At 45.5% G+C, this 22,095-nt stretch overlaps 1 protein-coding gene across 1 annotated transcript; it reads left to right on the top strand.

Moving 5' to 3' along the window:
* Positions 1–8,287: 8,287 nt before the first annotated feature.
* LOC125527508 (LRR receptor-like serine/threonine-protein kinase RGI5) lies at positions 8,288–10,623 on the top strand. The gene has a single exon (XM_048692021.1). It carries the CDS (start codon positions 8,309–8,311, stop codon positions 9,677–9,679), a length of 1,371 nt encoding a protein of 456 aa, XP_048547978.1. The 5' UTR covers positions 8,288–8,308; the 3' UTR covers positions 9,680–10,623.
* Positions 10,624–22,095: the final 11,472 nt, after the last annotated feature.

Genomic DNA, 22,095 nt, shown 5'->3' with positions numbered 1-22,095 from the left:
TCATTCTATTCTTCGGTGGCTGCTTTGGTGGTGCCGGAGGCAGGTGATAGACGTTGATGTCAAACTCAGAAATGTTCTGTTATCTTTTCAGTTTTGTCATGTTGGTTTTTATGTGACTTGTATTCTGATCTTTATCATATAAATGAGACACGTATTACCATGCAAAAAAAATAGTCAGTAGTATAATTTATAATAAGGTCCCTGCAAAATAGCATAAAGCCCCCTACAAGGAAAATAACTCAAACTGCAGCGAGCAGCTTTGTATCAAACTGCAGCGAGCAGCTTTGTATCAGCCATCATTTGTATCAGCCACCAGACACTAAATAATTAAGCCCACCCATCAATCAGAAAGCACTCATCCACAATGTGAAGCTCAAGTTTGTTCGTTTTGTCTGGCTTCCTTCTTCTCTGTAAGAGCACACCCCTTCCTGATCTAACCTTCTTTAAGGAAACATTAGCATAAATTATAATGTTATAGTATGTCTTTGTAATTGTGGACAAAGATACTTTGCTGTCACTAGAAATCATGTACCTAAAGTATTCAAGTGAGTTTATGTTAAAATGTTATAGTATGTCTTTGCAAGTGACTGGAAATAATGTTATTCACTTGTGAGCACTATATGGAATTAAAACATAGGAGCGCTCTGCTTGTTAGCCTCTACTCTACTTCTCTCTTCCTCGGATTACTGCAACTCCACTAGTTATATTTTTTCTAATACCTGAGTATTCTGAAATATGCAACAAGAGTGGTGCTTTGCTGGTGGAAGAAAAAAAAATACACACACAAGAGTATTCTAAACCCTGCAAACCAGTAAGTTGTTTTCCTTAATTACTTTCGAAATCCCACTGTCTTCAAAAAGCAAAGCAGGCTTGATTAAGAAGGCTCTCAAGTCACGTATACAATATTAGTAAGTTAAATATAGCTAGTAGCTCTGCTGTACACTGCAAAAATTTCCTTTAGAAAAAATCTACTCCCTCCGTTCACTTTTGTAAGTCGTTTCAGACAACTCAAAATGGGTTGTTTTGCACATCGTCTAAAATGTCTTCAAAGTCTTATAAAAATGAACAGAGGAAGTATCCATCCCGGAAAACAAGGTACAGCTCGACATTAACTTGATTGCAGCTCGATGTAATAAGCAATTTCTTGAAATAGGCTTTCGCCTCACTTTTATAAATAAAGCAACCATCATGTCCATACAGCTAGCAACAAATCACGAAGGAAAGAAAGTCTGCTGAGGCAACGGCACATGCAGTTCACATGCATCCATTTGTATGGGCAACGGCACAAGTAGTTCACCCTGGTGTCTGAACGCCGGTGCTCCAGACTTCACCTGCATCCAGGTTGTGCTGGACGAGCTCGGCCACGGCGGCTACATCCACGTGCTTGACTTCAACATTAGCGTCGGCTAGCAGTGGGCGTCGCTAATGCAGGAGCTGGCCCAGCACTGCCCCGGCGCCGCCGCGCTCAAGGGTGCTGCCGTCCACGCATCACCCGCTCGAGGTGCAGCTCATCCACGAGAACCTCGCCAACTTCGCCGCCGAGCTCGGGGACCCCTTGCAATTCGTCGTCCACCTGCCCGCCGGCTCAGTTCATGCCGCTGCGATACCATCGTTCCTTCACCTGGTCTGTGCTAAGCTTGTCAGGCACACGTCCAGCACCGCCTACCATTTCGTCAAACATCTGCCGTGCAACATGAACACCATAGATGACGTCATCTTCGACTCAATACCACCTATCAAGTGATTAAAACCACTTAGAGGTGGACATTTATCTGATTTCCCAGATTTTTGGGGGGTAAAAAACCTGTTTTAGAGTTTGGAGGGTATTTGATGCCAAGAGCCACATTTGAGGGGGAAATCTATACTTTCTCTTTTATTTTTCAGGTAAGCACAACCCATCTACTATCCTCATTTGTTATTGTCCAGGCCCAGTCATCTTCTGACCCCATCGCACGTAGCCCAGCCTTCTCTTTTCTTGGACCGGCCGTCATCCTCGAAGAGGGGACGTCCTATGTGACGCATTCTGCGTCAAGTAGGTGCGGCGTCGCATAGGGAGCATTCTGCGTCAAGTAGGTGCGGCCTCGCACAGGGAAATCCCTATTTGCCGCATTATGCGGCAAAGTGTCGACCTGCCGCACACCATCGATCGTTCGTGGGCCGGCCCATGACGGATGGTTCCTATAGAGAAAATTCCCCAAAAAACGAAGAGAGCGAGCGAGGAATCGAACCTCAGACCTCCCCCCACTCGTGGAGGTGGGTTGCTAGCCACTGCAGCTTAACAACGCTAGTGTCATGCCATGCAAGAGGGCGTCTATTATCTGTTTCTTTTTTTTCGCGTTTTTGTTTTTCTGTTTCTTTCTTTCTTTATTTTTTTATAAAAATCTCAATTTTAAAAAAAGTTCAGTATATTCGATACTTTGTTCGGTTTTAAAAAAGATGTTCCATTTTTTTTCAGGTTTCAAAAAAAATCATTCTTTTCAAAAAATGTACAAAATTTTGTTTGTGTTTCCAACATTTGTTCGTAGTTTCAAATTTTGTTTGTGATTTTCAAAAAATGTTTGCATTTCCAAATTTGTTCATTTTTTTAATTTTTATTGGATTTCACATTTGTTCCCATTTTAAAAAAAAAATCGTGTTTTTCAAAAATTTGTTCGCATTTTCAAAAATTGTTCACAGATTCAATAAATGGTCAGCTTTTCAACTTATTGTTCAGAAATTTTCAAAAATGTTCCTGTTTTTAAAATTGTTCACGTATTCAAAATATTTGTTTGGAGTTTAAAAATTTGTTCGTGTTGTTTGACAAATGTTCAAACTTTGGCACATTACTTACCTTAAAATTGTTCATAATTTCCAAGATTTGTTCTGGCACTCTTTTTATTCTTAGATATTAGTGTTGTAAATCGGACAATTGAAAACTTGTAATCATTAGCATGCAGGGAAACTGAATAAAGCAGTGCATAGCTTTTTCAATTTTTTTGTTCACATATTCAGAAAATGTTCCTGTCTCCGTTTTTTTCTTCTTCAGGAATTCAAGAAATGTTGATACTTTTTCAAAATATACATTAAAAAACGTTCACCCCAGTAACTAATTCAGATTCGCTACAATAGCTAATTTGCTACAGTACTGGTTCCAGTTCGCTACAGGATACCGTTTGTGTTTTACATTTATGGTTAGTTCTTTAAGCTATGCACTGCTTTATTGAAACAGCACTGGTTAGATGGAGTGGCTACTAATGCGTGCTAGTACGCAGCTGGTCTGAGGTTCGATCCCTGGGGTCACGCGCGTTTCATTCTCGCACAGAGCAGCTGACTGGCGGGCTTTCTGGGCCGCGACGTGCGTATTTCACTGTTTCTCTGCCTGGGACCGCCCATGATGGAAACAAATCGGCAGCGCGCATAAAAAAGAAAGGCGCCCTCCGACAGGATCGAACAAAGGATCATGCGCTCCTACCGGTTGAGCTACCAAACGTATTTGAACATGAAGCACCGTAAATTATTAACATTGTTTAAAATTGCGAACACAGTTTGACAAAATCCCATTTTTTTCTTCCAAATTTGAGTAATTTTATGAACGTACGTTTTTTTCTTTCAAAAAATGCAAACAAATTCTATGAGAACAAACAAATTCTATGAAAACAAACAATTTTTTGAATCTTGAGAACAAATTTGAAAGCGTGAACTATTTTTCAAAGCATGGACATTTTTTGAATCTTGAGAACAAATTTTGAAACGGAGAACAATTTTGAAAAATCCCGAACAAATTTGGAAGCACAAACAATTTTTTAAAGAACGAATATATATTGAATCTTGAGAACAAATTTTGAAATGGAGAACAATTTTGAAAAATCCCGAACAAATTTGGAAGCGGACATTTTTTGAATATGTGAACAAAAAATTGAAATCCAGTACATTTTCTGAATTCCAGAAGTTTTGAACTGTTTTTTGTGACGAGAATTTTTTTTTATTTCGAGAGCATTTTTTGGAAACACGAACAAAATCTGAATTTTTTGATTTTTTTTAAAAAGAGAAGAAAAGAAAAAGAAATGAAAAAGGAAATCCAAAATATTTTGTGAAACTGCGAACATGTTCTTAAAAATAAAAATAAAAGGAAACACAAAACGAAAAAATGAAAAAGAAAAAAAGAAAAAAAGAAAAGAAAATAAACAAAAAAAGTGGAAAACTAATAAAAGAAAAAAGACAATTCATGGAACCTTCTTGAAGGTTCACAAAACCAGAGTGGGCAGTTTGTAAGTGGGCCGGCCCAAAAGCATCGCTCGGCGCTCGCCCCTGTGCTAAGCGCCGGCACTTTGCCGCAATGAGCGGCCAATAGGATTTTCCCTTGAAGAGTCCGTTGTCCGCTGGGTGTACGGTGCAGAGGCCGCCGAGGAAGCGACACCCAGGGAAAGGAGGACGGAGGGACCCGCGATGGCGGCGGCGGCGGAGCTATTTCCTCCCTCTCGCGCCTCGTCTCGGCCTAAGTATGAAGCGGAGGTATCATGGGGCTGCTGCCACTCGACGTATCGACCACCTCATGTCGATGCAGTGTCGGGACTGCCTGACTGTCCAATCTCCTGGTATGATCTCTCTCCCTCTGAGCTCTGATCCCCTTCTCGTCGTCACCGCTAGGAGACGGAAAGCTTGAGGTTAGGATCGTTTTGTGATCGTCTCTATGAACATATTTGGGTGGTCAACACCTGAACCTCTATCAAAATCGATTTTCAGTTACTGAATTCATAAAACATTGAAGCTCTCAAATGAAAAATATATAATAGAGCATGCCCTCTCCATCTAGCCATCCATTTTTCGCATCGCGATTCGTGCAAGTATATTTTTTTTTGTTTCTCCCACACAGAACATATCTTGAAGTTCAAACCTATAAAGCGTGGCAAAGCTTTCTAAATAGAATCGAGGATAAATCTTTCAGATTTTTTTGTCAAACATAAATATATAAAATATGTTTTGTATGATGAAAAAAAATCATATTTTTAGTATTTATGTCGGACAAAAAAATTTGAAAGATTTATCCTAAATTCTAGTTAGAAAGCTTTACCACGCTGCAAAGGTTTAAACTTCAAGATATGTTTTATATGAGAGAAACAAAAAAGAAAAAAAATTATATAAAAAGTTAGTTGTGTCGCACGGATCTTAAATCAATATTGGAAAGATAGGATAGCAGGGCCAGGGTGCAGATGCTCTAAAAATTCATGTCGGTTCTCAAACAGAGCGGCATTCAGGCTCAGGGCCAAAACTTGCAGAGCTACGCCATAAGGGCATCTCCAGCCGTTCGGCCCCCCAGGACGCCTAAATAGAGCGGCCTGGGGGCGTGCCGGCGGTAGTTCGGCCCCTGGGGGCGACCTAGCACCCAGTCACGCCCCCACGCGCCGGCCCCAGGATGCAGGAATTTTAAACTTGGTCGTTCCCGCTCACAAAAGACGCTGCAAATCCGGCGATCGAACGTAGTCTGGCGTTACAAAAAACAGAGTTCGCTTGCGCAATGATTCACTCGGCGGGGTCTGCTCCAGGCGTTGGCGGAGTCGGCGTGCGCGGGCTCGGCGGTGTCGGTGCTGCTTCGGTGCTGGGCTGAGTCGGCGCGGTTTCGGCACTGCTGGGCGGCGACGTAGAGGCGTCATTTGGGATTGGCGTCCGGGTGGTCGTGGGCGTCGTGGGCGTCGTCGGCGTTGCCGTCGGCAGCTCGTTCAGGATGAGGCCGCGCTGCACCAGGTACCACGCCTTGAGCTTCTCGTCGTTGCTCTGGAGCATGTCCGCCCCGCCCATCAGAAAAGCCATGTCGGTGTTCCTCTTCTTCGCGGCGACGTTCGTCCGGAGCAGGTCGAGTTTGATGGCGTTGTTCTTCATCAGCGACGACCACCGCGCCTCGGTCTTCTCTTCGCGCAGGACGGCCCGGGCCTGCGCGTCGGCGAGGCAATGCTCGATGGACTCCTGCACTCGCGCGGTTGCCGCGTCGGCGTTTTTCCCCTTCTTCGCCAACTTGTGGCCGTCCGGCCGCCCCTCTGACGCGCCCGGAGTCGACGCGTCCGGCTTGTATGTCTCCTTGGCCTTGTCGAGGGCACGCCGGACTTCCGCCCACTTCTCGCACTTGTCAATGCGCTTGTAGACGTGGAGGTGCTTGAAGTCGGCGTCTTGGTTGTCGCCCCGATACATGGCGAACATACACATCAGCTGATCCTCGACGCTGGCGCCGCTCTCTGGGCGAGCCGCGACCTCCTCGATGATTCCATGCCATTTGTTGCACGCCAACTGGACACGGCCCCAATGGTTCGCCATCGCCTTGGAGCCGCGCTGCATGTAGACGCCTTTGAAGTAGGGGTCGACGAGCTTCCGTTCGTCGAACTCGGCCTTGATGCGGTCCCAGTACGTCTCCAAGCTCTAGTTCGCGCCGGTGGTCGGGTCGAGGCAGACGACTTTTCATGCTTCGGCGAGGCATTCCTCCTCCTTGGACGTCCACTTGATGCGCGGTTCGCCTGACCTGGCCGCCCGCTTCTTCTTCTTCTGGCGCCCCTTCGCCGGAACAGGAGCCGGCTCATCCTCCTCCTCCTCCTCCTCCTCCTCCTCCTCGGGTTCCTGCGCGTCCTCGCCGTAGACGTAGCCGAGCTCGGCCTCCATGTCGCCGCTGAGATCCACTACCTCGTCCTGGGTGGCGAACCCGGGAGAGGCGGCGGCCGCGGTCGATCCTGTCGCGATGATGTCGTCCATGTCTGCTCCCGTGTCGTCGGCGTCGCCGAGGTGCGAGAAGGGCAGAGGTCCACGGTAGAGATGGGGCGTCGGCGTGGACGCGTAGGAGGCGGGCGGCGAGTAGTTGTATGGAGGGTACTGCACGCCGACGAAGGCGAGCGGGGGCGTGCGCGTAGCGTGACCATGAGGGAAGGTCACGTTCGGGTTGAACCCACCGTGCGCGTCGCCGTCGGCGTAGCCGGGCGACGATGAACCCCATGGAGATCCGGCGCCTTGCTGTCCCCGGGGCGCGTACTGGGCGTGGTTGACGACGGGTGGATTCATCCCCGCCTGGTCGACCGAGGAAGACGCCGCCAAGCGCGCCGCGTTGTCGCGGGCCTTCTTGGCCATGGCCCTGTTCCGCCTGTCGGCGGTGACTGCTTCGCGCCGCTGAACTTCCACCCTCCACTCGGCGTTCGACATGCCCAGCGGCTTTGATGGCGGCGCCCTCGGCTTCCTCTGCTTCGGCTGGACCACGGCGCCAGTCGCGTTTGCCGCCGCGCGCGGCATGGTGTACTTCTTCGGCGGCATGGCGGCGACTGGAAGGCGAGCGGGAGGGGGTTTGGCGGGAGAAAGGGGGAGAATGGCGGGAGGAAGGCGAGCGAGCGGGAGAGATGCGAGGGAAAAGCGTCAACAAACGGCGGGAAAAGGCCCTCGGGTCGCCTCCAGGGCGGGCCCACGCGCCTTTTTCGCTTGCGCCGGCTCCCCAAGCGCCCCCTAGGGCGCCGGGTTCGGCCTGGGTCCGCCGGCACCAGTTTTGGCCCGAGCCGGCGAAAAACGGCCTTCTGGAAACGCGACTGGGGCCTTTTTTTGACGCCGGCGCGGCAAAATCGCCTGGGGAGGCCCTGTTGGGGGCGCGGCTGGAGATGCCCTAAAATGTGGTTGCTAAATGGTTACAGAATACTTATGTTACAGGTAGAATATCACTGGCCGACATATGCTAAATATATAGAAAGCATATAAGTGATACCCTACTGTATGGTACTAGTAAAATCTAACAACACATTTTGGTACAGTCGGTTCAGTTTTAGTCTCTAGAAGTTGGTTTTAAAGTTGAGATCAGTTTGATACTAAAATCTAACGACACATTTTGCTTTACTTTACTATGTTAATCATCATTTTAATGGCAAAGTGGCGATGAAATATCCTACTGCGTGTTTTGGAATCATGTGTGGAAAAAGGAAATTCCGGCCAAACAGAACTCATCGTTGGGTGTACGTTATTGCTGTAGAAAATTCTTTGCTCCTGGAGGAACGTTAGCAGGAGTATGTGGCTGCCATTTCCTGATGCGTGCTGCCTACAGTCACCAAGCAAAGACATACTTGTCTCACTTGAGTTTAAAATCAAGGTCGTGGTCAAGGTCTTGCGTCTAGGTAGAACCAAACAAAGATATACTTGAGGTTAGGCATGCCGATGTCCCTGTACCGGTGCCGAGGGGCAAGGGCAGGAATCAGCTGGGATTAACATGGGCCACAGCTCCAGACGTTGCTGCACGTCATAAATAGACCGACTCCGCCCGTACTGAGCCAACGAACATACACAATTGACCTTACCACACATCCGACACTCGAGTGAAATGACAATCCCTTCATACACTCTGGCCATGCTGCTGATGGCCACCAGCTTGTTTATGACCCCGCTCATGGTTGTTTCATCTCCGGCTCCGAGCAACAACACTGACCTTGCCGCGCTGCTGGTTTTCAGATCCCAGTTATCCGATCCTTTGAGCATCCTTGCAAATAACTGGACAAGTGATGTGTCCTTCTGCCACTGGACCGGCGTGTCATGCAGCCGCCGCCACCACCAGCGTGTCACTGCTTTGGAGCTGCCGAACGTGCCCCTCCAAGGAGAGCTCAGCCCTCACCTCGGTAACCTCTCTTTCCTCCATGTACTCAACCTCACCAACACGACCCTCACCGGCTCCATCCCAGCTGATCTTGGAAGGTTACCACGCCTTAGATATTTGGATCTTGGCCATAATACTTTATTAGATATCATCCCTCATTCAATTGGAAACCTCTCGAGGCTCCAATTTCTCGTCCTAGATTTCAACCAACTCTCTGGACAAATCCCAGATGAGCTACGCAACCTAGGTAGCCTTAGGTACCTCTCTATGAAAAAAAATTACATGACAGGCCTCACACCGAATTTCTCATTTGACACCACACCTTCACTGTGCCAGATAGACATTGGGAACAACAATCTGTCTGGGCCAATACCAGATGGTATTGGTTCGTTGCTCATGCTTCAGTTTCTTGGTTTGAGATATAACCAGCTATCAGGTCCGATACCTCGTACCATCTTCAACATGTCCAGGCTTGTGGAGATGCGCCTAGGAAACAACAATCTTATAGGTCCTATACCTTTCAACAGAAGTTTTAGTCTCCCCATGTTGCAAACATTTGATATCTTTAAGAACAGATTGACAGGTCAAATTCCATTGGGCCTTGCATCATGCAAGCACCTTCGGATACTTAATATAGGAGGAAACCTCTTTGAGGATGTCGTGCCAACATGGTTGGGTGAGCTGCCACATCTTACGGGAATTTCTATGGGTTGCAAAGGTATTGTTGGTCCAATCCCTGTTGTGCTCAGTAATCTCACCGTGCTGAACTTCATTGATATCTCATACTCCAATCTAACTGGAGAGATTCCGGTGGAATTGGGCAAAATGACACAACTCACTGATCTACGCCTTCAAAACAATCAACTAACAGGAGGGCTTCCAGCTACACTATCAAATCTAAGTAATATTGTACATTTACACCTCGACGACAATATATTGTCTAGCTCCATACCAGAAGGCATTGGCAACCTCACCATGTTGTACTTCCTTTATCTATCTAATAACCGTCTATCTTCGCCCATACCATCAACCTTGTTTTACCTTAATAACCTTACCAGACTCGAACTGTCCAATAACCTCCTAACCGGTACATTACCTTAACCATATACAAACTATGGTCCGAATAGATCTTTCTTGTAACCTCATGGCTGGTAGGCTCCCAATTTCATCTGGATAGGTGGCTGCAATGACATTAACCTTTTTTTGTTACGGGGCAATGACATTAACCTGACTAAATCTTTCATACAACTCTTTCGAGGATTTAGTCCCAGACTCTTTCAGACGCTTAGCCAACTTAGCCACATTGGACCTATCATCAAACAATCTTTCAGGCTCAATTCCAAAGTTCCTGGCCAACTTCACATACCTTACCTATCTGAACCTATCCTTTAATAAATTAGAAGGGCAAATACCATATGGAGGTGTTTTCACAAACCTCACACTGCAATCTTTGATTGGGAATGTTGGGTTGTGTGGTGCTCCTCATCTAGGGTTCTCACCATGTCTAGACGAGACTCATGGTCAACGCTTCCTCAAATTTATACTTCCTGCTGTCACCATAACAATTGTTGCCTTTGCTGCCTTTTTATACCTAATGTTGGGAAAGAAAAAGAAGCAACCAAATGTTATGACTCCTACTGACATGGCTGATCCGATCAGCCATAGGTTGGTATCCTACAATGAGATTGCTCGTGCCACTGGAAATTTCAACGAGGACAACCTACTTGGAGTTGGAAGTTTCGGCAAAGTTTTCAAGGGCCAATTAGATGATGGTTTGATGGTTGCAATAAAAGTGCTCAATATGCAATTTGAGCAAGCTGTGAGGAGCTTTGATGTTGAATGTCAGGTGTTGCGGTTGGCTCGGCATCGCAACTTGATACAGATATTGAATACCTGTTCCAATTTGGATTTCAGAGCACTGCTGCTTCAATACATGCCCAATGGTAGCTTGGAAGCATACTTGCACACTGGAAATAGTGAACCACTAGGATTCATCAAGAGAATGGACATTATGCTTGGTGTGTCGGAGGCAATGGAATATCTCCACCACCGTCACCATCAAGTTATCCTACAACTGCGACCTAAAGCCTAGCAATGTCTTATTCGACGAGGACATGACGGTGCATGTTGCAGACTTTGGCATTGCAAAGTTACTTCTAGGTGATGACAACTCCATGGTTTCAGCGAGTATGCCAGGGACAATTGGGTACATGGCCCCAGGTATGCACTTGCTACGACCTTGCTCTTGTAATTCCTTTGCCAAGAGGTTAGCTAGTAGTTTGGTTATCTGACTGTTGAATTTTTCTTTTGAGCAGAGCTTGCTTACATGGGGAAGGCATCACGGAAGAGGACGTGTTTAGCTTTGCATAATGTGGAGGGGGATGGGCTGGGGTTGGGGGTGGGGGGTGGGCAGGTGCATCGGGCGGGGGACCGCGCATGGCTCTCGGAAGTCTTCACCGGGAAGAGGCCCACGGACCACATGTTCATCAGAGAATCCAGCCTTAGGCAGTGGGTTTTACTATCATTTCCGGCTAAGCTTGTCGATATCATCGACGCAAAGCTGCTGCAAGATGATGAGATAAGTAGTCGTGTTTTCCATCACCAACTAAATACTGCTGAATCAGCATCGTCCTCCACTGCCTGCAACGGGGACTTCCTTGTGTCGATATTTGAGCTGGTCTTGAGTGTTCAAGTGATTCCCTTGATCAGAGAGCAAGCATGAGCGACGTGGTTGTGAGGCTGAAGAATATCAAGAAGGATTACTCTGCTTCCATGGTAGCAGCACGAGGAGCGCATCAGCCTCGTCATTGATACTGGCATGTGTTCGGCCCTACTACATATCAGTGTTATGTATGTGTGTAGTACACCAGTTTCCTCTTTCCTTATTCCCATACCAAGTGAAGCATGAGGCTTTGCGCGCTGCTACATTTTCGTTCATCATATATATACTGTACCTAGCTATCACAGTTGTTACTTGATGGTTAATTACCTGGATCTGTAATACCGCAATCAATTTACAAGCACACATGATTTGCCTGGATCACGTCGGTTTGTCATACAGGCGGGGAGATTGGTCCCAGAAGGGATGAAGGCACACCGCCGACTGAACCATGTTTTTTTCTTTCACTGGCACACTAGTGCAGAACCGGGCAATAGCACCGGTTCGTAAGGCGCTTTAGTGCCGGTTCCGTAACCGGCACTAAAGTGTGGGCACTAAAGGCCCTCCCCCCTTAGTACCGGTTCAGCACGAACCGGTGCTAAAGGGCAACCACGTGGCACGAGCCAGCTCCGGGGGCCGGAAGCCCTTTAGTACCGGTTGGTAACACCAATCAGTATTAAATGTTTGTGGGTTTTTGTTTTATTTTTTCTTTTTCATTTAAATTTGTGTTATCAATTTAATTTAGGATTGTTTTACGTTATAATGAGTTGTTATACTTGATATGATATGGATATGGCATATATATATATAATATATATATATATATATATGCTGGAAATATGCCCTAGAGGCAATAATAAATAAGTTATTATTATATTTCCTTGTTCATGATAATCGTTTATTATCCATGCTAGAATTGTATTGATAGGAAACTCAGATACATGTGTGGATACATAGACAACACCATGTCCCTAGTAAGCCTCTAGTTGACTAGCTCGTTGATCAATAGATGGTTATGGTTTCCTGACCATGGACATTGGATGTCATTGATAACGGGATCACATCATTAGGAGAATGATGTGATGGACAAGACACAATCCTAAGCATAGCACTAGATCGTGTAGTTCGTATGCTAAAGCTTTTCTAGTGTCAAGTATCATTTCCTTAGACCATGAGATTGTGCAACTCCCAGATACCGTAGGAGTTCTTTGGGTGTGCCAAACGTCACAACGTAACTGGGTGACTATAAAGGTACACTACGGGTATCTCCGAAAGTGTCTGTTGGTTTGGCACGAATCGAGACTGGGATTTGTCACTCCGTGTGACGGAGAGGTATCTCTGGGCCCACTCGGTAGGACATCATCATAATGTGCACAATGTGACCAAGGAGTTGATCACGGGATGATGTGTTACGGAACGAGTAAAGAGACTTGCCGGTAACGAGATTAAACAAGGTATCGGGATACCGACGATCGAATCTCGGGCAAGTATCGTACCGATAGACAAAGGGAATTGTATACGGGATTGGATTAAGTCCTTGACATCGTGGTTCATCCGATGAGATCATCGTGGAACATGTGGGAGCCAACATGGGTATCCAGATCCCGCTGTTGGTTATTGACCGGAGACGTCTCGGTCATGTCTGCATGTCTCCCGAACCCGTAGGGTCTACACACTTAAGGTTCGATGACGCTAGGGTTATAAAGGAAGTTTGTATGTGGTTACCGAATGTTGTTCGGAGTCCCGGATGAGATCCCGGACGTCACGAGGAGTTCCGGAATGGTCCGGAGGTAAAGATTTATATATGGGAAGTCCTGTTTTGGTCACCGAAAAGGTTTCGGGGTTTATCGGTAATGTACCGGGACCACCAGGAGGGTCCCGGGGGTCCACTAAGTGGGGCCCCCAACCCCGGAGGCTTGCGTGGGCTATGTGTGGGAGGGGACCAGCCCCAGGTGGGCTGGTGCGCCCCCCCACAAGGGCCCAAGGCGCCTAAGAGGTGGAAAGGGGGCAAACCCTAAGGGGGTATGGGCCTTAGGGACCATCTTGGTGCGCCTCCCTCTCCCTTCCCCTCTTGGCCGCCTCCCCTTTTCCCATCTAGGGCTGCCGCCCCCCCTAGGGGTGGGAACCCTAGAGGGGGCACACCCTCCTCCCTCTCCCCTATATATAGTGAGGCCTAGGGGCTTCCCATAACACGCGATTTGATCTCTCTCGTTGGTGCAGCCCTCCCTCTCTTTCTCCTCATATCCCGTGGTGCTTGGCGAAGCCCTGCAGGATTGCCACGCTCCTCCACCACCACCACACCGTTGTGCTGCTGCTGGATGGAGTCTTCCTCAACCTCTCCCTCTCTCCTTGCTGGATCAAGGCGTGGGAGACGTCACCGGGCTGTACGTGTGTTGAACGCGGAGGTGCCGTCCGTTCGGCACTAGGATCATCGGTGATTTGGATCACGACAAGTACGACTCCATCAACCCCATTCTCTTGAACGCTTCCGCTTAGCAATCTACAAGGGTATGTAGATGCACTCTCCTTCCCCTCGTTGCTAGTCTCTCCATAGATAGATCTTGGTGACACGTAGGAAAATTTTGAATTTCTGCTACGTTCCCCAATAGTGGCATCATGAGCTAGGTCTATTGCGTAGATTCTATGCACGAGTAGAACAGAAAGTAGTTGTGGGCGTTGATCTTGTACAATATGCTTGCCGTTACTAGTCTTATCTTGATTCGGCGGCATCGTGGGATGAAGCGGCCCGGACCAACCTTACACGTACTCTTACGTGAGACCGGTTCCACCGACAAACATGCACTAGTTGCATAAGGTGGTTGGCGGGTGTCTGTCTCTCCCACTTTAGTCGGATCGGATTCGATGAAAAGGGTCCTTATGAAGGGTAAATAGCAATTGGCATATCACGTTGTGGTCTTTGCGTAGGTAAGAAACGTTCTTGCTAGAAACCCATAGCAGCCACGTAAAACATGCAAACAACAATTAGAGGACGTCTAACTTGTTTTTGCAGGGTATGCTATGTGATGTGATATGGCCAAAAGGATGTGATGAATGATATATGTGATGTATGAGATTGATCATGTTCTTGTAATAGGAATCACGACTTGCATGTCGATGAATATGACAACCGACAGGAGCCATAGGAGTTGTCTTTATTTATTTATGACCTGCGTGTCAACATAAACGTCATGTAATTACTTTACTTTATTGCTAACCGTTAGCTGTAGTAGTAGAAGTAATAGTTGATGAGATAACTTCAAGAAGACACGATGATGGAGATCATGGTGTCATGCCGGTGACAAGATGATCATGGAGCCCCAAGATGGAGATCAAAGGAGCTATATGATATTGGCCATATCATGTCACTATTATTTGATTGCATGTGATGTTTATCATGTTTATACATCTTGTTTACTTAGAACGATGGTAGTAAATAAGATGATCCCTCATAAACAATTTCAAGAATGTGTTCTCCCCTAACTATGCACCGTTGCTAAAGTTCGTCGTTTCGAAGCACCACGTGATGATCGGGTGTGATAGATCCTTACGTTCACATACAATGGGTGTAAGACAGATTTACACACGCAAAACACTTAGGTTGACTTGACGAGCCTAGCATGTGTACAGACATGGCCTCGGAATACAGAAGACCGAAAGGTCGAGCATGAGTCGTATAGAAGATACGATCAACATGAAGATGTTCACCGATGTTGACTAGTCCGTCTCACATGATGATCGGACACGGCCTAGTTGACTCGGATCATGTAATCACTTACATGACTAGAGGGATGTCTATCTGAGTGGGAGTTCATAAGATGAACTTAATTATCCTGAACATAGTCAAAAGGTCTTCGCAAATTATGTTGTAGCTCACGCTTCAGTTCTACTGTTTAGATATGTTCCTAGAGAAAATTTAGTTGAAAGTTGATAGTAGCAATTATGCGGATTAGGTCCGTAAACTGAGGATTGTCCTCATTGCTTCTTAGAAGGCTTATGTCCTTAATGCACCGCTCAGTGTGCTGAACCTCGAACGTCATCTGTGGATGTTGCGAACATCTGACATACACGTGTTGATAACTACATGATAGTTCAGTTAAACGGTTTAGAGTTGAGGCACTGAAGACGGTTTTTTGAAACGTCGCGAAACATATGAGATGTTTCGAGGGCTGAAATTGGAATTTCAGGCTCGTGCCCACGTCAAGAGGTATAAGACCTCCGATGATTTTTCTTAGCCTACAAACTAAGGGAGAAAGCTCAATTGTTGAGCTTGTGCTCAGATTGTCTAAGTACAACAATCATTTGAATCGAGTGGGAGTTGATCTTCCAGATGAGACAGTGATGGTTCTCCGAAGTCATTACTACCAAGCTGCTAGAGCTTCGTGATGAACTATAATATATCAGGGACATATATGATGATCCTTGAGATATTCGCGATGTTTCGACACCACCAAAGTAGAAATCAAGAAGGAGCATCAATTGTTGATGGTTGGTGAAACCACTAGTTTCAAGAAGGGCAAGGGCAAGAAGGGATACTTCATGAAACGGCAATTCAGCTGCTGCTCTAGTGAAGAAACCCAAGGTTGAACCCAAACCCGAGACTAAGTGCTTCTGTAATAAGGGGAACAACCACTGGAGCAGAATTACCCTAGATACTTGGTAGATTAGAAGGCTGGCAAGGTCGATAGAAGTATATTGGATATACATTGTGTTAATGTGTACTTTACTATTACTCATAGTAGCACCATGGTATTAGATACCGGTTCAGTTGCTAAGTGTTAGTAACTCGAAACAAAAGGCTACGGAATAAACGGAGACTAGCTAAAGGTGAGATGACGATATGTGTTGGAAGTATTTCCAAGGTTGATCAAATATCGTACGCTCCCTCTACCATCGAGATTGGTATTAAAACCTAAATAATTATTTGGTGTTTGCGTTGAGCATAGACATGATTGGATTATGTCTATCGCGATACGGTTATTCATTTAAGGAGAATAATGGTTACTCTGTTTATTTGAATAATACCTTCAATGGTCCTACACCTAAAATGAATGGTTTATTGAATCTCGATCGTAGTGATACACATGTTCATGCCAAAAGATATAAGATAGTAATGATAGTACCACCTACTTGTGGCACTGCCACTTAAGTCATATCGGTATAAAACGCATGAAGAAGCTCCATGTTGATGGATCTTTGGACTCACTCATTTTTTGAAAGGATTGAGACATGCGAACCATGTTTGTTGGTAGATATGCATGAAGAAACTCTATACAGATGGATCGTTTGGACTCACTTGATTTTGAATCACTTGAGACATGCAAATCATACCACATGGGCAAGATGACTGAAAGCCTTGTTTTTAGTAAAATGGAAAGCAACTAGTTGGAAGTAATACATTTTGATGTGTGCAGTCCAATGAGTGCTGAGGCATGTAGTGGATATCATTATGTTCTTACTTCACAGATGATTTGAGTAGATGTTGAGTATATTTACTTGATAAATCACGAGTCTGAATTATTAAAAGGTTCAAGTAATTTCAGGGTGAAGTTGAAAGATCGTCGTGACAAGAGGATAAAAGATCTATGATATGATCATAGAGATGAATATCTGAATTACGAGTTTGGCACAGAATTAAGACATTGTGGAAATTGTTTCACAACTGATACAGCCTGGAACACCATAGTGTGATGGTGTGTCCGAACATCATAACTGCACCCTATTGGATATGATGCATACCATGATGTCTCTTATCGAGTTACCACGATAGTTTATGGGTTAGGCATTAGAGACAACCACATTCACTTTAAATAGGGTACCACGTAATTCCGATGAGATGACACCGTATGAACTATGGTTTAGAGAAACCTAAGCTGTCATTTCTTAAAAGTTTGGGGCTACGATGCTTATGTGAAAAAGTTTCAGGCTGATAAGCTTGAACCCACAGCGGATAAATGCATCTTGATAGGTCACCCAAAACAGTTGGGTATACCTCCTGTCTCAGATCCGAAAGCAATAAGGGATTGTTTCTAGAATCGGGTCCTTTCTCGAGGAAAAGTTTCTCTCGAAAGGATTGAGTGGGAGGATGGTGGAGACTTGATGAGGTTATTGAACCGTCACTACAACTAGTGTATAGCAGGGCACAAAGAGTTGTTCCTGTGGCACCTACACAAGTTGAAGTGGAAGCTTATGATAGTGATCATGAGACTTCAGATCAAGTCACTACCAAACCTTGTGGGATGACAAGGATGCGTGCTACTTCAGAGTGGTACGTAATCGTGTCTTGGAAGCCATGTTGCTAGACAACAATGAACCTACGAGCTATGGAGAAGCGATGGTGGGCCTGGATTCCGATAAATGGCTCAAGGCCATATAATCCGAGAGAGGATCCATATATGAAAACAAAGTGTAGACTTTGGCAGAACAGCTCGATGGTCGTAAGGCTGTTGAGTATAGATGGATTTTAAAAGGAAGACGGACAATGATGGTAAGTATCACCATTAAGAAAGCTCGACTTGTCGTTAAGATGTTTTTCCGACAAGTTCAAGGAGTTGACTACGATGAGACTTTCTCACTCATAGCGATGCTAAGAGTCTGTTGAAATTATGTTAGCGATTACTGCATTAATTATGAAATGTTGCAGATAGGATGTCAAAACATTGTTTCCTCGACGATTTTCTTGAGGAAAGGTTGTATATGATACAACCGGAAGGTTTTGTCAATCCTGAAAGATGCTAATAAGTATGCAAAGCTCCAGCAATCCCTCTAAGGACTGGAGTAAGCATCTCGGAGTTGGAATGTACAATTTGATGAGATGATCAAAGATTTTGGGTTTATACAAAGTTTATGAGAAACTTGTATTTCCAAAGAAGTGAGTGGGAGCACTATAGAATTTGTGATAAATATATGTTGTTGACATATTGTTGATCAGAAATGATGTAGAATTTCTGGAAAGCTTGGATTAAGCTACTTGAACATTGAGCATCAAGATCTATAAGGATAGATCAAAGCGCTTAATGGTACTTTCAAATGAGCACATACCTTGACATGATCTTGAAGGTGTTCAAGATGGATCAGTCAAAGAAGGAGTTCTTGCCTGAGTTGTGAGGTATGAAGTTAAGACTTAAAGCTCGACCATGGCAGAATAGAGAGAAAGGACGAAGGTCATCCCCTATGCTTAAGACGTAGGCTCTATAGTATGCTATGCTGTGTACCGCACCTGAAGTGTGCCTTGCCATGAGTCGGTCAAGGGGTACAAGAGTGATCCAAGAGTGGATCACAGGACAGCGGTCAAAGTTATCCTTAGTAACTAGTGGACTAAGGAATTTTTCTTGATTATGGAGGTGGTAAAAGAGTTCGCCGTAAAGGGTTACATCGATACAAGCTTAACACCTATCCGGATAGCTCTGAGTAGAGATACCGGATACGTATAATGGAGCAACAATTTAGAATAGCTCCAAGTAGAACAGTTATTTGGAATAGCTCCAAATAGAACGTGGTAGCTACATCTAGGAGATGACATAGAGATTTGTAAAGCACACACGGATCTGAAAGGTTCAGACCCGTTGACTAAAACCTCTCTCACAAGCAACATGATCAAACCTAGAACTCATTGAGTGTTAATCACATAGTGATGTGAACTAGACTACTGACTCTAGTAAACTCTTGGGTGTTAGTCACATGACGATGTGACCTGTGAGTGTTAATCACATGGCGATATGAACTAGATTATTGACTCTAGTGCAAGTGGGAGACTGTTGGAAATATGCCCTAGAGGCAATAATAAATAAGTTATTATTATATTTCCTTGTTCATGATAATCGTTTATTATCCATGCTGGAATTGTATTGATAGGAAACTCAGATACATGTGTGGATACATAGACAACACCATGTCCCTAGTAAGCCTCTAGTTGACTAGCTCGTTGATCAATAGATGGTTACGGTTTCCTGACCATGGACATTGGATGTCGCTGATAACGGGATCACATCATTAGGAGAATGATGTGATGGACAAGACCCAATCCTAAGCATAGCACTAGATCGTGTAGTTCATATGCTAAAGCTTTTTTTAATGGCAAGTATCATTTCCTTAGACCATGAGATTGTGCAACTCCCGGATACCGTAGGAGTGCTTTGGGTGTGCCAAACGTCACAACGTAACTGGGTGGCTATAAAGGTGCACTACGGGTATCTCCGAAAGTGTCTGTTGGGTTGGCACGAATCGAGACTGGGATTTGTCACTCCGTGTGACGGATATGTAACTCTGGGCCCACTCGGTAGGACATCATCATAATGTGCACAATGTGATCAAGGAGTTGATCACGGGATGATGTGTTACGGAACGAGTAAAGAGACTTGCCGGTAACGAGATTGAACAAGGTATCGGTATACCGACGATCGAATTTCGGGCAAGTATCGTACCGATAGACAAAGGGAATTGTATACGGGATTGATTAAGTCCTTGACATCGTGGTTCATCCGATGAGATCATCGTGGAACATGTGGGAGCCAACATGGGTATCTAGATCCCGCTGTTGGTTATTGACCGGAGAACGTCTCGGTCATGTCTGCATGTCTCCCGAACCCGTAGGGTCTACACACTTAAGGTTCGATGACGCTAGGGTTATAAAGGAAGTTTGTATGTGGTTACCGAATGTTGTTCGGAGTCCCGGATGAGATCCCGGACGTCACGAGGAGTTCCGGAATGGTCCAGAGGTAAAGATTTATATATAGGAAGTCTTGTTTTGGTCACCGGAAAGGTTTCGGGGTTTATCGGTAATGTACCGGGACCACCGGGAGGGTCCGGGGGTCCACCAAGTGGGGCCACCAACCCCGGAGGTTTGCGTGGGCTAAGTGTGGGAGGGGACCAGCCCCAGGTGGGCTGGTGCGCCCCCCCACAAGGGCCCAAGGCGCCTAAGTGGTGGAAAGGGGGCAAACCCTAAGGGGGTATGGGCCTTAGGGCCCATCTAGCTGTGCCTCCCTCTCCTTCCCCTCTTGGCCGCCTCCCCTTTCCCATCTAGGGCTGCCGCCCCCCCCCTAGGGGTGGGAACCCTAGAGGGGGTGCACCCTCCTCCCTCTCCCCTATATATAGTGAGGCCTAGGGGCTGCCCATGACACGCGATTTGATCTCTCTCGTTGTTGCAGCCCTCCCTCTCTTTCTCCTCATATCCCGTGGTGCTTGGCGAAGCCCTGCAGGATTGCCACGCTCCTCCAGCACCACCACGCCGTTGTGCTGCTGCTGGATGGAGTCTTCCTCAACCTCTCCCTCTCTTCTTGCCGGATCAAGGCGTGGGAGACGTCACCGGGCTGTACGTGTGTTGAACACGGAGGTGCCGTCCGTTCGGCACTAGGATCATCGGTGATTTGGATCACGACGAGTACGACTCCATCAACCCCGTTCTCTTGAACGCTTCTGCTTAGCGATCTACAAGGGTATGTAGATGCACTCTCCTTCCCCTCGTTGCTAGTCTCTCCATAGATAGATCTTGGTGACACATAGGAAAATTTTGAATTTCTGCTACGTTCCCCAACAATATAGATCACTTAGCTAGGATCCATCCAGTTCAAACTAATTTGCGGTTTCTTTCATAAATGATATATATAATATTAATAACTCATCATCACATATTAATAAATAAATAAACTCTAGCTAGCTAAAAATCATCGTAGTCGTCATTAATTACCACTATTTAATCATCATAGTCATTACCGCTATCTAATCATCACCAACACTGGCTAGCTAAAGAAGAAACATTCACTTTGTAACAGAAGCAAAGATATCATCGAGTTCAACATAATCATCACCAACATCGAAGTTCAGGACAATACGGACATGAGAGAGGACAAGTACTAGGAAAATTTGATAATTTGCCACCCCTTACCTCCCCTTTCATAATTTGCCTCCCCCCCCCCCCGAGAATGACAGGTGGGGCCCGGGCCCGCCCGTCATTGAGACAATGGGTGACAAATTGTGAAAGGGGGAAGTAAGGGGTGGCAAATTATAAAATCGCCCCAAGTACTAAGAGCATGAACTAGCTAAATCACTCCTGCTGCTCCCTCTCAGGTAGAATAGCATAGAACATGTATAGCTCTCCTGATTCATCATACTGGAGCATGCAGATGAATCTGTCTCCTAATCTTGGGTTGCGCTTCTCCTTGTTGCCCCCTAGTACTTCTCTGTGATCGTTAACAATTTTGCTCCAATCTTTCACTATTAAGCATTCTTCGCTTTCAAAAATCCTGAATGCACTCATGTGCAATGTAGGAAATCCTGGTCGTAAGCTAACCATTGACATGCGACCTTTTGTCTCGATCCACTGAGGCACAACTGTCATCGGAAGTCCCTGTTGAAGAACATCGTATAGTAATTAATATACTTAGCAATGAAAGTTTAGCTTCAAAAATAATGTATGCAAAAGATGCACTGATTAAGGACAAATAGTAAAAATCTTACCATCTTTCGATTATAGATGTGACCGTAGTTCAATACGATCACCATTGATCGCACGTTTTGAGTACTAACATTTCTAAGTTCAGGAAAAAAAATTGTCTTGATAGTATGGAGATCCTCAAGCCATGAAACATAATGACTTATCTCCTCGCAGTTTAGTTGAGCCCCGGGGCAGTAGTAGGTCCTGTCTACCAAGCGCCGGACATGTTTGCTTGAACCAAAATAAGCTGACAATACAAATTAGTTGTCAACTATTTTTGAATAAACTGTATCAAAGACATAAACATATGCATGCATGGTTGAGAAAAACTCACATAATGGTAGAACTGGAGGCGTTTGCACATCGACCCAGATGTCTATATTACCTTCAATATCATCTTCCGGACGAATATCAAAGGTGATAACCATA

Source organism: Triticum urartu, unplaced genomic scaffold, assembly GCF_003073215.2.
Source record: "Triticum urartu cultivar G1812 unplaced genomic scaffold, Tu2.1 TuUngrouped_contig_4149, whole genome shotgun sequence".
Lineage (NCBI taxonomy): Eukaryota > Viridiplantae > Streptophyta > Magnoliopsida > Poales > Poaceae > Triticum > Triticum urartu.
This window is presented reverse-complemented; position numbering and strand designations above follow the sequence as displayed.

Bases quoted from the DNA above. Each gene is read 5' to 3' on its own strand.
- LOC125527508 (XM_048692021.1), top strand. From the start codon at position 8,309: ATGACAATCCCTTCATACACTCTGGCCATGCTGCTGATGGCCACCAGC.